The 12,992-nt window shown below is 44.7% G+C and overlaps 1 protein-coding gene across 5 annotated transcripts in view; it reads right to left on the bottom strand.

Moving 5' to 3' along the window:
* Positions 1-277: 277 nt before the first annotated feature.
* The window catches only part of GRIA1 (glutamate ionotropic receptor AMPA type subunit 1), a 120,028-nt gene continuing 107,313 nt past the window's right edge, over positions 278-12,992 (bottom strand). For 4 of the 5 annotated variants that reach the window (XM_051793520.1, XM_051793521.1, XM_051793522.1 and 1 more), the window contains exons 15-16: positions 6,287-6,421; positions 278-3,985 (exon numbers count right to left, since the gene is read on the bottom strand). In XM_051793520.1, coding sequence (XP_051649480.1) covers positions 3,797-3,985; positions 6,287-6,421 — 324 coding nt within the window. In that variant the 3' untranslated portion in view covers positions 278-3,796. Of the gene's footprint in view, positions 3,986-6,286; positions 6,422-12,992 lie in introns of those variants that run through there. The other variant, XR_007905539.1, reaches the window with a different exon arrangement.

The following is a 12,992-nucleotide window of genomic DNA, read 5'->3' on the forward strand; positions in this document are numbered from 1 at the left end:
CCTGAGGTTTCACTGCCCCTTTCAAAACGTATTAATTCTGTCCCTTACTGATTCTATATTTAAAACTTACCAGTGGGTAAAAAAACCCTTGTGAATGCTGGAGATCTTGAATCTATAACCATGACCCAGAGGGGTGAGCTGGGATGCCTGGTCAAAAGGTACTTCTGTGCCTCAGCTTTCCCAGCCGGTAAATGGGAATGAGGATATGGGAAGGGAAGTCCTTCCAGATCCATGACACCAAGTGCTACATAAAGGCATGACATTAATGAGTGTATTTGTATAAATGTCCAAGGCCCTTTAAATCCTCCTCTCTTTCTCCCTTCAACAGGATTTTGGATGAGGAATTTAGCAAGTCAATTGTGTGAAAACTGAGTGAGAAACATTTAAGCGTCCAAGCCTCTGAAACATCATGGAAGCTCCTAGGAAAGCTGATCCTGGTAAGGACTGTTGGACCAGTGCTGGTTCTGAGTTATCTCTGACCTGGCCATGTCTTCTCTCTCTGTAAAAACAAGCTAAAATCCTCTAATAGCCCTCCTCAAAAACATAACCCCACAAGACTCCAAAGGAAGCAAAATCATTAATTTTGAACCCAATGAATATTTAGTTTCCTGACTCTTGGGTAAATATTAGATAGATTCCCAATTTCAACCTGAAGCAGTTTATTTGGCTGCTGTTCACAAGTCAGACACAGCAAAAATCAAAGAAATCTCTTTTGATTCAGGTTGGGTAATATTGCCTGAGGGGTAACATCATTTTCATTTCCACACATCCAGCACTGGCACAAAATGGCATGGACAGGTATGAAAAATAGATCATGGATCCTTGGTGCTAAAATTCCAGCTGATAGTTTCATCTTTGTGTAAATAATAATTACCAATAAAAATGTTGCTTGAAAAAAAGAGAATGTGAAAAGAAAAACACTGTTGCATTTGATAAAGCAAAATTCTTTGCAGTATTGCCAAAAGAAAAAAAAATAAAAGAAAGAAAGAAAAAACAAAAGAGAGTTAAAACAAATATAGCTCTTAAATAAAAGATCCAGGTATCAAAGAGCAAAATTTAATGAAAGCCAAAACTGTTAAATATGGAATCCTGTTGAGAAAAAATGTCAATGTCTTTAAGAGTTTTACCATTACTCTATTTTTAAGAAAAGTGTAGTAAAAATACATATTACAAGTTTACATTTTCCACGCTTTTGTCCTATTCATCTTTTTTTTTTTTTTTTTAAACCCCTCCACTCATCAAAAGCCTTTGACAGCTGCATCTCACATCTTCACGTCACAGGTGGCCAGTCCTTGCACTGCTGCTGCTCATGAGACCGTCAAACTGCCGTGACCTGCTGCCACGTGGTCCTGTTTTTGGAGGAGGATGGGGGCACTGATGGGTCTCAACAGCCTGCTCCCAACACAGCAGCCAGTGGTGCACTGTCATGGCAAGGTCCAGGACATGGCTGGGTCAGGAGATCCATCCGAGGGCTCTGGGCATGGAAACGGGCCAGCTTGTGGGATGCCTCCACTGTGCTAGCACTCACACAGAACTGAAGGCAAAATTAAGAAAAGCAGGTTAAAAATAATGATAAACAACAGGAACATCCTGAAGTGGAGTTTGGAGTGGCTGATAACAGGGTTCATGTTCAGCGATGAGAGATGAAGGCCACAACGGTTCTCAGTGGTGGCAGTGAGGAAAACAAACTGGCACAAGGCATGCTGTGCCTGGGATAGGACCTTGACTTTGACTTGCTGGTCTCCAAAGTGTTGCATGACAAGTGAGTAAGTGGAACAGGTGCTGCAGACCAGGCTGGTGTTAATGGTGGTAAATGTATATTTATACACCAATGGAAACTGGTATTCATACAGCTTCCAGTTGTACTTCCAGATTCTCCACGTAGACCTGTGACAGTCATTTGCCTGCATCATTTTTTCTTCACCTGCCTCCCTTCTTTTACTGCTCTTCTCTTGAAACGTTGCAGAAAAATAAAGAGGGAAAAAAAAAGGAAAAGTGAAGAGAAAAAAAATGAGAAAAAGCAGCTCAGAATGCTCCAATAGCAGCTCAGTCCCCAGACAGATATTTGTTGGTCCCTGTGAGAACCTTTGAACTTAATTTGCCATCAGTGGTGGGCATGTGAGATGGGACAAGGCTAAGTGGGGTCACTGTGGTCCCTGCCCCATATATTTTCTCCCTCTCCAGCTGCTCTCCTGGTCATCCTTCACTTCTGGGGAGGTGTCTCAGGCCCACCAGGGTAGGAAGCGTTTGTCTATCCATGCCAGAGATTCACAGAATGAACCTTTTGTGCAGTTCTAGAAAACCATCCTTGCCCCCTTGATCTCCATGCCCATGGTTGGAGTCCCAGCTGCCTGTCTGGCACTGTGTGTTTCTGCAACACCGAGTCTGGGGTCAGCAACCTGCTCTCCTGGCTTATGGATGCTTCCCACTCCCTAAGGACATAGGAGTGGGAGTCTGCTACTGTTGGCTTTGTACCCAGACAGGCCACAACTTGACAGGGAGGTTGAGTTTGACCAGCCCTGATGCTGTTGAATGTCACAGTTAGCTTGAATTAAGCTCTTGTAGGATCTCATCCTTGGTTTGCTTCAGCAGCTCCTTCCAGGAATCCATTCTGGCCAACTATCTACAAAATGTCCCTCTTGGTTAGAAAAAATGGCCATAAAGGGATTTCAGAGCAGAAAGGGATTTCAGAGCAGAAATGTTCCCATTGCAGCCCCATGACTTCTAGCATGTTGTACTGGTTAATAGGCAGCCACCTAAAACTGGATGTCTTGAGATGGTCTATTCCCGGCTCAAGGTGGTTCCCTTAAGTGACCACTGAAAAGGGAGCACACACAGAAGCTAAGCAATGAAAAAACGGTTCACAATTGCTTATTAGCCCCCAGTAACCTCGGCAGGAGAGTCTCACATGAGGGGAAACCACTTTTACTTTCCCTCTTGCTTAAACAGCAGCCACGACCATGATCTTAGACCAACCATCTCCTCCAGTCTGCCACGCATGGTGCTCTCCACTCCAGGCACACGATTCTTCTCTTGAACCGCCACTCATCATCTCAGGAAGAATTACTGCTTTGTCCTCAGCTTGCCTGGGGTTTCCAAACTCACCCATGACATTTTCCCCTGTAAAACAGCCTCATGTTTTTGTTTGGGTTCTGTCTTGCATCAATTCCTTCTGTTTCAGGGAGAGCCGGTCACAGCTCTGTCTGCCTCGTTGCAATAACTCCACAGCCTGAGTTCACAACAGAACAACAAAGGCAGAATCACGATGGACAAAAGGGGTCAATGATGATGCCCTGCAGGGAGTTCAACTTGCCATGTATCATTTTGTCTTTTTTGCTGTTAGTAGCTCAGACATTGTGGTTTGCATCCCAAACTAAACCAGACTGAAGGACTGAGCGGGGAAGGGGAAAAAGGCTGATGTTACCCTGACACCACAGGAATTAGTAAGAAAAAATATATATATTGCACACACTAAGACTTATTAACAACCAAGTTAAAACAAAATGGCATAGTCCTCATTAGTGTTCCAGTGGTTCTTTGATCAGGGACAGTTCACGAGTCTGTTAAATCCCATTACGCTCTCCTTATTGCAGTACAGACCTGTTTCTGTTCTCCTGCCGGTGGATCTGTTTGCAAATAAAAAGGGAAATAGATTTGATTTCCTTGAGAAGATCCATCCAATTGTCCCTTCTGTCATCATCGTTTGTCTTGTTGTTGTTGGGCATGTTTTTTGGCTCTTGGAGGGGTGGAGTTGGGCTGTCCCTGCTCTCACCCAGGCAATGGGTCAAAAGGCCAATTATAATCCCGTAGCTCCCAGGGACATGCCAGTGCTGTGGCTCATGCATGGAATCGTCTGCATGGATTTTGGGAAATCGTGGCTGACCACACGTCCATTTTCTCCACTGCCTCCTGCTGCAGCCGGCCTGGGAAGGGTTGATGTCCGTATGGCTTCGTTGATTGATTGCTGTGGGATTAAACAAAAACCCTTTTTAGGAAAGACGGGGGGGTCTCCCCCTGTCCTTAGCAATGTTGGAAAAATTACAATATTAACCAATGTTGTCCTTCTGTCACTGTTCTCTCCCTCCTTGTCTCCATTCAAACTCTCACTTTCTGCATGTCCCCCCTGCATCTGCTCTGCTAATTCACACCTCTTCTACATGCAAAATTAAATGTTTCAGCAGTATTTTGGGGCATAAGGTATCTGTGCCATATGCAAAAACTATTCAAACTCTACAACATAAGAACTGTTACGCTGGATTTGAGCAGAGGTATTATAAACACTTCCCCCACAGAGATGCTATTACTACTCCAGGCCTGTTCTGCAGGGTGGACTCTGACTCATTGCAAGCATATGTTAAACTTTCCTCATGTGAGAAGTTGAGCATGTGCCTATGTTTTTGTCTACAGTGATGACTGAGGCAACTAGGAAATGCAAACCTAATTCAGGAAAGCAAATCTTATCTTCCTGTTCCAGATAAAATGCTTGCTTTCAGAGACCTAAGGAAACCACCTGTGTAGAACAATTAAGCTAAAAGATGAAGTCGCTTTGGTTTCTTTGCACTCAAGCTACCTCCAAGAGCACCATCATTCTTTCTGGTTGGGATATTCAGGTGAAGAATGATTCATAACAGATAAATCTGAAACAGCTGCTCAAAACCAGTCAGCTTAATGCTTTGCTGGGCCTGGACCAGCCTCGTCGTCTGGTGGGATCTGCAAGTCATCCAGGGAATCTGTAAGGACTTGCTGAGCAGAGGTTGGGTTCAGAGGGGTGTCTGGGCCAAAATCCAGGGAGAGTCTGGGCTCTGCTGACTGGCTTTGTGGGGCAACCAGTGATGGGAGTCAGCCAAAGGGACAAGCTTAGAGAAGGTGTTAACACTGGGAACTTCCCTTGGTGGCTGGTTTTAACATGGCAAAAACACCACAGGCTAACACTGACATGAGTTAGTGAGTAATTTCAAGAATGCAGAGAAGCCAGCAGCAGGACAGAATCTCCTCAAGACTAGAATTATGGAGTTATTGCATTCTGACACTCTTTCACTGTCTATTTGGGCTATGCCTAGCTTTACAGTGCAGGCAGAAATTATAATTTAATTTTTGTATTCCCAGGGACATTAATTGCTCATATTATCTTACCCCTGTGCTCAAGGAACCTCTCATTGCCTGTAGAATTTTCTGAACCTCAATGGGAAAGGAGCTGCAGCACATTTTCAGTGCATTAGAAATGTTATTATTGCTGACAAACCATTATGCATGTTGTGAAATGGTGACATAAAACCCAAACAAGCTGTTGCTTATTCTACTTTTGGTTCTGGGTGAACTAAAAATCTGTCTGGATTTTTTGAAACTCATTTCGTACTTCATATACTCATACCAAATTCCATGCTCATGGGAGAGATCAAGATGAGGAAGAAAAGGGACGTGTTATGTATCCCACTACCTCCTTGTACACCGTGGTATCTGTATAAGGGACTGTCTGCTAGTCATCTGAGCCAAGATATACTTGTTCCACAGATGCTGCATTAAATGTGTACCCCCAAAGCTCTCAAATCTAATCCACTCTTGACACGACACTCTGAAATTTAGGCATACCAAAATTTAGGGCTCAAGCAGATCTGGGCTGCAGGAAGTATGCTTCTGCAAGACCACAACAGGGTGGAGTTAAAAAAAAACCACTACACAAGACATTGGAGGCCAATTTATCTCTAAGAGGGCAAATAATTCTGAATTTGGAGGCCCACATCATCCATTCCAGGGCAAAATTGCTATGAGCAGATATTGCTGTTGTCAGCCTGGAAATGGTGCCAGCAGGGTGCCAGCAAAGGGAACAACAGGATGTGATTCATTACTGTGCTCCCCCAGTTTTATCTTGCTGTTAACTGCTTGGGTTTGGAGATTTTTTCATATTGCAGTAGCACTATCACACCAACCCCAGCACACTTCATCCATGCTGCACAAGATTGCCATACTCTGCTTTTGTTAATTTTGAGGAATTTCAACTTGTTCCTGTTCCCATTTGTGCTATGATTTCGCTCTATATCTGGATTTTAAATTAGCATTATGCCACATGTCTGATCTTTCATCAGCTCCCCACTACAGCGTTTTGACCCTCTCTTAGCTTCCTCTGGTGTTCCTGTTCCTTTCTAGCAGTTGAGTGACATGGTCACTCCATTGTCCCTATATCTTGGCTTTCCACCCATGGTCTGGGCTGCATCGGTCTCTGAAGGCAGCTTTGGAGCCGGGGTAGGACCAGAGAGAAGGTGAGAAAGGCCGTGGAATGGGTTGCCACCTTCATCCGCTTTGATTCACTTCTGGACTTGTAACAAAACTCGATTAAGGCAACCAGCATGGCCAGTCCGAGCCCTCCGATGAGGATATAGAAAACCCCCGCCACGTTGCTGAGACTCAGCGCGCTCGTCTTGTCCTGGAAGAGAAAGGAGAAGGAGGAGGGGGAGGGCACGTGGGAAGGAGAACAACAAAATTAATATGAAATTGCGCTGGGAGGGATGCTGCACAATATAGCAATGTTGGCATTACATCATCTTTCTCTTCAAATGAACAAGTGGCATTTCTAAGAGCATTTTTATATTTTTAATTCAGTGTCTAGTAAATTTAACGTTTCCCTCACACAAACAAATAAACATTTCTTCAGCAATGAGACTCTTTGTAAAGGTTTGGGATCTCTGTTTTTCCATCAGCTAGCTTAAACGCTTCTTTTACCCAAAATGTGTAGTTTGAATTATTGATTAAAGGAGGAAAAAAATTAAAGTTTTCCTCCTCTGTGACATTTGCTTGTCCCTGATGTCTCGCCTGAAATAACCTGTTCTCTTGGAAATGCTCATTCCTTCGTTCCTAGGTTGTTTCCCCCGCAAATTCTGTTGCTGGGCAACACATCGAAATGGCTGGGCTTTTTCCTTTTTTTTTTTCTTTTCCTTTTCAGTGTTAGGGTTGAGGTGACACCTGAGCTGTCCTCAGAAACTCATTTGATTTCTATGTAATAGGGCAGTTATTTCATATGCAATCAAGACCCGCTGATGCATGCCTAAGCTAATTATTTGGTTGGCAATAAATAGGGCTATTAATGGGCCGCAACTCACATTCAGCATCTACATTCTGATTTTACAATTGCCTAATGAATTGTCATGGCTCTCTGGGGAAGAGGCAAGCATCAGAAATACTCATTTCACTGCGAGAGAAACCAAGTGATGTCACCCAGTGCAGCTTTCAAAATCTTCTCCTCCATGTTGACCAGGTTGAGTTGGGAATAATCTGGGCAGCAACAGGACCCCAGACTTGGCTGAGCTCCATGTACAAGGCTCCTGTTTCTAGGACAGGCTTTCTCTGTAGTACAACCAGACAGAGGTTCCCTGCTCCACAGTTGCTGCTGCTCTGCAATATTGACTCAATACCTATTTGCTGGTAGAGATTCTGCAGGGCCAGCACAACAGGTCAGTGCAAATCTGTTGGAATGACCAGAGTCTGACCAGCATTGACAGCTCTGCTCCCTGGATATGGGAGGACAATCGCATACAGCTCATTTGAGATGCAGCCACACACTTATATTGACGTCTGTAGAAGTGTCTGCAGTTGGTAAAGAAGCCTCTGTGCAGCTCTTGGTGTTCTTCTGTGTTGCTCCATGGATACATGGACCAGTGGGTGGCACAGCCTGTTCCTTGCCCTTGTAGGACAGTTGATTCACTTCCTTTGCTTGGCAGGTTTTACAATAAGCAACCCACACTTTTTGGGAAGGGTGAGGATTCAGGAAGCAGAAAAGTATATTGGAGCCATGTTGAAAGGGTCCAAAATGGAACACCAACATGAGCATGGAAGGTTTTTATACAAAATCAGTCTGCCTGCCACCAGCACTGTCTTTCAGGCAAGTATGGTTTGCAAAAGGATCCTGTCCTTTTCTGCATCAGGGTTTGACGGCAAAAAAATTAACCCTCAGAGCATGAAAATACCTCAATTCTCAAAATGTGAAAAACCCACTCCTGTGACAGAACAGAACATATAGGGTTTTTTTTTTTCAATTAGAAGAAAAGAGGGCTGAAGTCAAGAACACTAAAAAGAGATTTTTTTTTTCTATTTCTCCTTCATCTGACCCACTGCACATGTGAGCTGCCAAGCTTCTGCCCAGCCGGAGCTCTCGCTGTGGGCTCTGGTATCACGGGGAGCAACTTTCCATCCTGAACCCTCTGCTGAAAGATACTGAACTTGGTGTGGGGCCACTCCTGCAGAGTTTCGGTTGCTGAAAAAAACTCCACAAGTGATCTCATTTTCCATGCTTTGCTGATTGACATCACTTTGACAGGAGATTTGCCGCTGTCACCATGTGCTTTGCACCGCTGCAGATGTGACAGTTGCCGCTGGCAGGAAGGTTGGGTTTCTCCCTTCATACGCTGGTCAATTTGTAATCTTGCCAATGAAGCATTGGGTGCTCTCTATAATGAGATATTTCTACATTTTTCCTCTTAATTTCTGCAGTTTCAATATTTGCAGGATTATTTTATCTGATGTTTTCTAATCTGCCTTCGTGCATTTTTTCCTCCAGGCTTGACTTTACATTTTTTCAGTCATCTCTTATCTGCAGATTATTGGGCATACTTTTAAGCACCAGCTGGGAAATGCAGGCAGTTTTTTAGAGAAGATATAGAAGAGCAGAGCAATTACTCTCAGGAAACTGGGTTGCAACACATCAGGTACTTTGCCTTTTAAAATTCAGTCTGAAGGGGCTACATCAGCTTCAGGGAGGGATAAAGACACTAGAGGTGGGCTGCCCTCCTTGACATCCTAATCTTTTAGCCTGGCTCCTTAATGAAATGTGGCTGATCAGCACATGCTCTCTGCTCAGAGGAAAGAATGGGGACAAGGGCGCAGGTGGAGCAGTCTGTTTGTCTGTGTATTACTAATAATTTTCAGCCTATACTTTCACTTTGGTTTAGCAGAAGCCTGGAGATCTCCAAGATATCAGAAATCCCCTAGCTTTGTGAAAAAGAATGACACTGTAGAGAAGAGAAAACCTATTGATACTCAACTAAATGTATTAGTGCAATCCATACAAGGGATCAGAGACTCCACAGGGGCCTTTGGCTTGCAGACACAGATCCTTAGGAAATCTGTCTTCCTTGGCTCTGTTGGGCATGGGAATACAAAAGTTTCAGGTTTTATTGGCTACAATATTTATTTCCACCCCCACTTTGGGGGTCATGGTCTAAGAGGGCACTTTCTCAGCTGGATGCAGTGGCAGAGAAGTCTGTCAGCCAGGAAAGGCTGCTGGTTCTTAATTCCCACTTTCCTCCTGACACCACCTGCAAAATGACCAGTAAGAGAGAAGAGATGACCCAAAGCAGTTTCCTGCACCACTACAACTCATTTCGGGGTTGTTGTATGTTTCTTGCATTTACTTTGCAGTAGAATTATTGTTATTGTTATTACTCTTACTACTACATTACTATTATTACTGGGACAATCTGGGTGAACTGAAAGTTGTCTTATCCAAAAGGCAAAGAAAAGCATCTTGAGGTACAGCAGTGGGCAAACTTGCTGGGAGGGAGAGAGTAGCCTGAGGTTCACCTCTGCTACCCTAATAAAGCTTCTCCCAAGGAGCCAAAGGCATGGGCAGCTTCAGGGGACACTGAGGAACACTGAACCAAGGGAGCGTGGCTGATGACACAGCCTGCTACCACAAGCCAGGCTGAAGAGTGAAACTGCTCCTGAGGTGATGTTTGACTTCTTGCTCATCCTCCTTTTTCTTTCCTTTTTGTTTCCTTCCCCCTCACAGCAGGACAGGCAGAGATGTTCTTTAGGCAGCAGTGACATCTCGTTACTCCAATCAGCTGCAGGATCAGACCCACACGATGGGTCGGAAGCTCTGCATGCCCCACTGAGGTTTTGCCTGCTGTTTCCATGCACGATCCTGCCCTAATAATGCTTATAACAATAAAAAGTCCCAGATTATGCTATCTGCTTGAGAGGACCCTCCCCTCCTCTCTGCTTGGGCTCTGTGACACCAGATGCTCTCCTGTAGAGCTGCCCATCACGGAACCAGCTTGTTAGTGGGAGTGTAAATGTCACTGCTCGTCTCCCGCAGCGGCAGAGCGCCGACGTGGGGGGAAGATTGGCAGGCGAAAAGAGAAAGAAAAACCCATCTTCCCAAAAGCCCGGCCTTGTTGCTGCAGCAACCAGGCACCTTCCCGTCTGTTACTCTCAAACATGGCACTGTGTCCATCATCCCCTTTGTCATTATTTAATCCTCGTTGGCTGAAGGGCATTAGGGCCAAATTTGCCCAGCAGGGCTGGTCCCTTCTGTCACCCCGCATGACCAGAGCCTATTGGCAGCACAGGGTGATATCACCTCGAGTTGTTGCCATCTCCATAGAAGATGAACTGTCCTTAGAGCAGTTGGCAGCTCAAGACCCTGAAATTAGCTCAGTTGGTTAGAGCATGGTCATCATCAGAAGTTGAGCTTTTACCCCAAACGCTGGACAGACTTTATGGGAGCAAAGCCTGAAGCTCAGCAATGAAGGACATAGCACTGGTCATTGTCTTGGAGCTCTGCTGTGGGTCTGCCAGGGGATGGGCAGGAGCACATGGATGGTGGCTGCAGGGAGGAGGCTGCCCAGCATGAGAAAACACCTTCGGTTTGGGAGCCTGCCAAAGGCAGGGCAAGGCAGTAGCAGGATTTGTTCCTTTTTCGTTTGTTTTGTTTTGTTTGTTTGGGGGTGTGTGTTGGTTTTTGTTTATTTGTTTGTTTCTTGTTATTGTTGGGGTTTTTTTAAATAAAAACACAAGTCTTGCAACTGGCAAAGAGGATTTGGAGATCCCTGTGGCTTTGATAGAGGTCTTTTAATTGCATGAAGTGACCTGGATGTCCCTGAAAGCAGGTTGTTCCTTGCTATCCTGGTCTAGAAAAAAACCTTCCTTATTCCCATTGCCTTACAAAAGCCACAGGAAAATGGAGAATCCCATCCATCTGCCTCGATGTTTATTGTTCACCTCATCATTACCTTCCAACAACCCAAGGCATCACTTTCAAGCCCACAGGACATTTCAGCCTGCAAAGAAAGCAGTCCATCTTGTGCTTGTTTGCAAAATGGGATCCTTCTAGGCATTCTGGTTATGGAGTGTCTGTCTCTCTTCTGGGCTTATTCCTGCTGTGGCAAGTAGAGGGGAGTGCAGGAAAGCTTGGAAATAACACCAGGAATGGATGAAGGCTTTCTAGCTACATGAAGTGCTGGAGGTGAGTGTGCATGGAGAAACCTTGAGCCTGAGGGAAGGAGTGGCTGCCACATGTTTACAATGGGGAGAAAAGCAGCAGGGACTTTGCTGCCCAGTGCAGGACACTGTCTGGGATTCCCCACTGCCTGACAGTGCAGCCAGGGCCATGATGATCCTGGATGAATGGCCCCTGAGTGCAGCTGCTGAGCACCTCATGGGCTGCCATAACATATTAAAATATTCATCAGAGCAGGAGTGTTTGCCTCTGGAGTTTGATTTCAGATTCACTAATGTATCTACTGCTTCTTTATAGGAATTTCTCCAGGTTAAAAAATTGGTGGGCAATAAATAGGTAAGCAGATTAAAAACAGGATACACAGAAGTCAATACAGGCATGGGACATCATCTGGGACCAATGGACATAAGCCTGAGAAACACCAGATTTTGCCTGTGTCTGGCTAGAAATCTTTGGAAACCTTACATCCAACTGGGCCCTCACCCTTCTTTGTTAGCACTCATTTGTCCTTCTGAAAATCCTCTAACTGCAAGCTCAGCTAAGCTCAACAACAGACAGAACTGTGAAGGTTTTGTCATGCCTGTGTGAAGAAAGGTATGAAGTGACCTCCAAACTCTCAAGATTTGCTCTGAACCTTGGCTATTGAGGAGAGGTGAGTGGTCCAGCTTGTACCAGGGGGATCTGTGCCCACCATGGGCAGGATGGGGGAACCTGGGCCTGGTGCTGCCTCATCCCCAGACCACAGGGACACTGGGGAAAGGGGGAGCTGCTCATGCAGGATCTGGGCAGCTTGGCTTGTTTGTGGTAGGTGCAAAAGAGTCCATGAAGAAAAAATGGTTAGAACTCAGGTGGGCAATAGGTGGGTATGCTTGCCTGGCTGCATTCATGAGAACGAGTTAGCAATGCAATTGCTTGGTCTTTCTGTAGGTGGGAGAGGGGTCAGGTGATGTTGATGTTGATTCCTCTGACGTTTCATATCACAGTGCTGTTGCAGACACGGTGCAGATGCTGAGCAAGGAATAAAGATGAAATCCTTTTGTATAACAGCTGGGACCTTTCATTGTGATCTTCCACTCCCAGGAAAAGCTGACATGGTTTAAGGTTTGTGCCTACTGATTTCACACATGGAGTTTCAAGCAGCTCTGATGACTTTAGGATCCAATCTCATTTATTCACATGTGATTTACATGTGTGTGATTGTGTTTTTCAAGAACATGTAAATAACATGTGATCAATATTGAGGTCATATGATCCACATAAACCCCTATGCCCCAAACCTTCTTTTTCTGTCCCTGTTAATTATCCTATGGTGTGGAATGAAGCACTACATCTACTTCTTCCTATTTTTTCCCACCGGAATAGTGATAAAGTACAGTATTGCAGGGATTTTGTTTTAAACTAAACTGGTTTAACATCCATTTCCTTATGGGCATTTTATCTGCTATGGAATTTCTCTAGCACTGACGCATGCAGGCTCGTGGTGAAGGTATTATGGAAGCTGTGTCATGGCTTCAGTTTCCCAGCAGAAGTGATTACTTTTCATTCATATGGTGACTATTGCTCAGTTGGTTACCTTGCAAAATATACGCACTCTACAAGTCAATTAGATTTTTGCCTGAGTGGGACCAATGCCATATTGGGTAGCACGTTTTATAGAAGGGTTATTCTTGGATACATGCAATACTGCAGAGAAGAGCAGGATTTGATTCTAAATAGCATCTGTCAGCCCCAGAATGTAATGAAGCAGTTGGTGAGATTCAGA

This window comes from Manacus candei, unplaced genomic scaffold, assembly GCF_025592945.1.
Source record: "Manacus candei isolate 608988 ecotype Guabito, Panama unplaced genomic scaffold, ASM2559294v1 h1tg000037l, whole genome shotgun sequence".
Taxonomy (NCBI): domain Eukaryota; kingdom Metazoa; phylum Chordata; class Aves; order Passeriformes; family Pipridae; genus Manacus; species Manacus candei.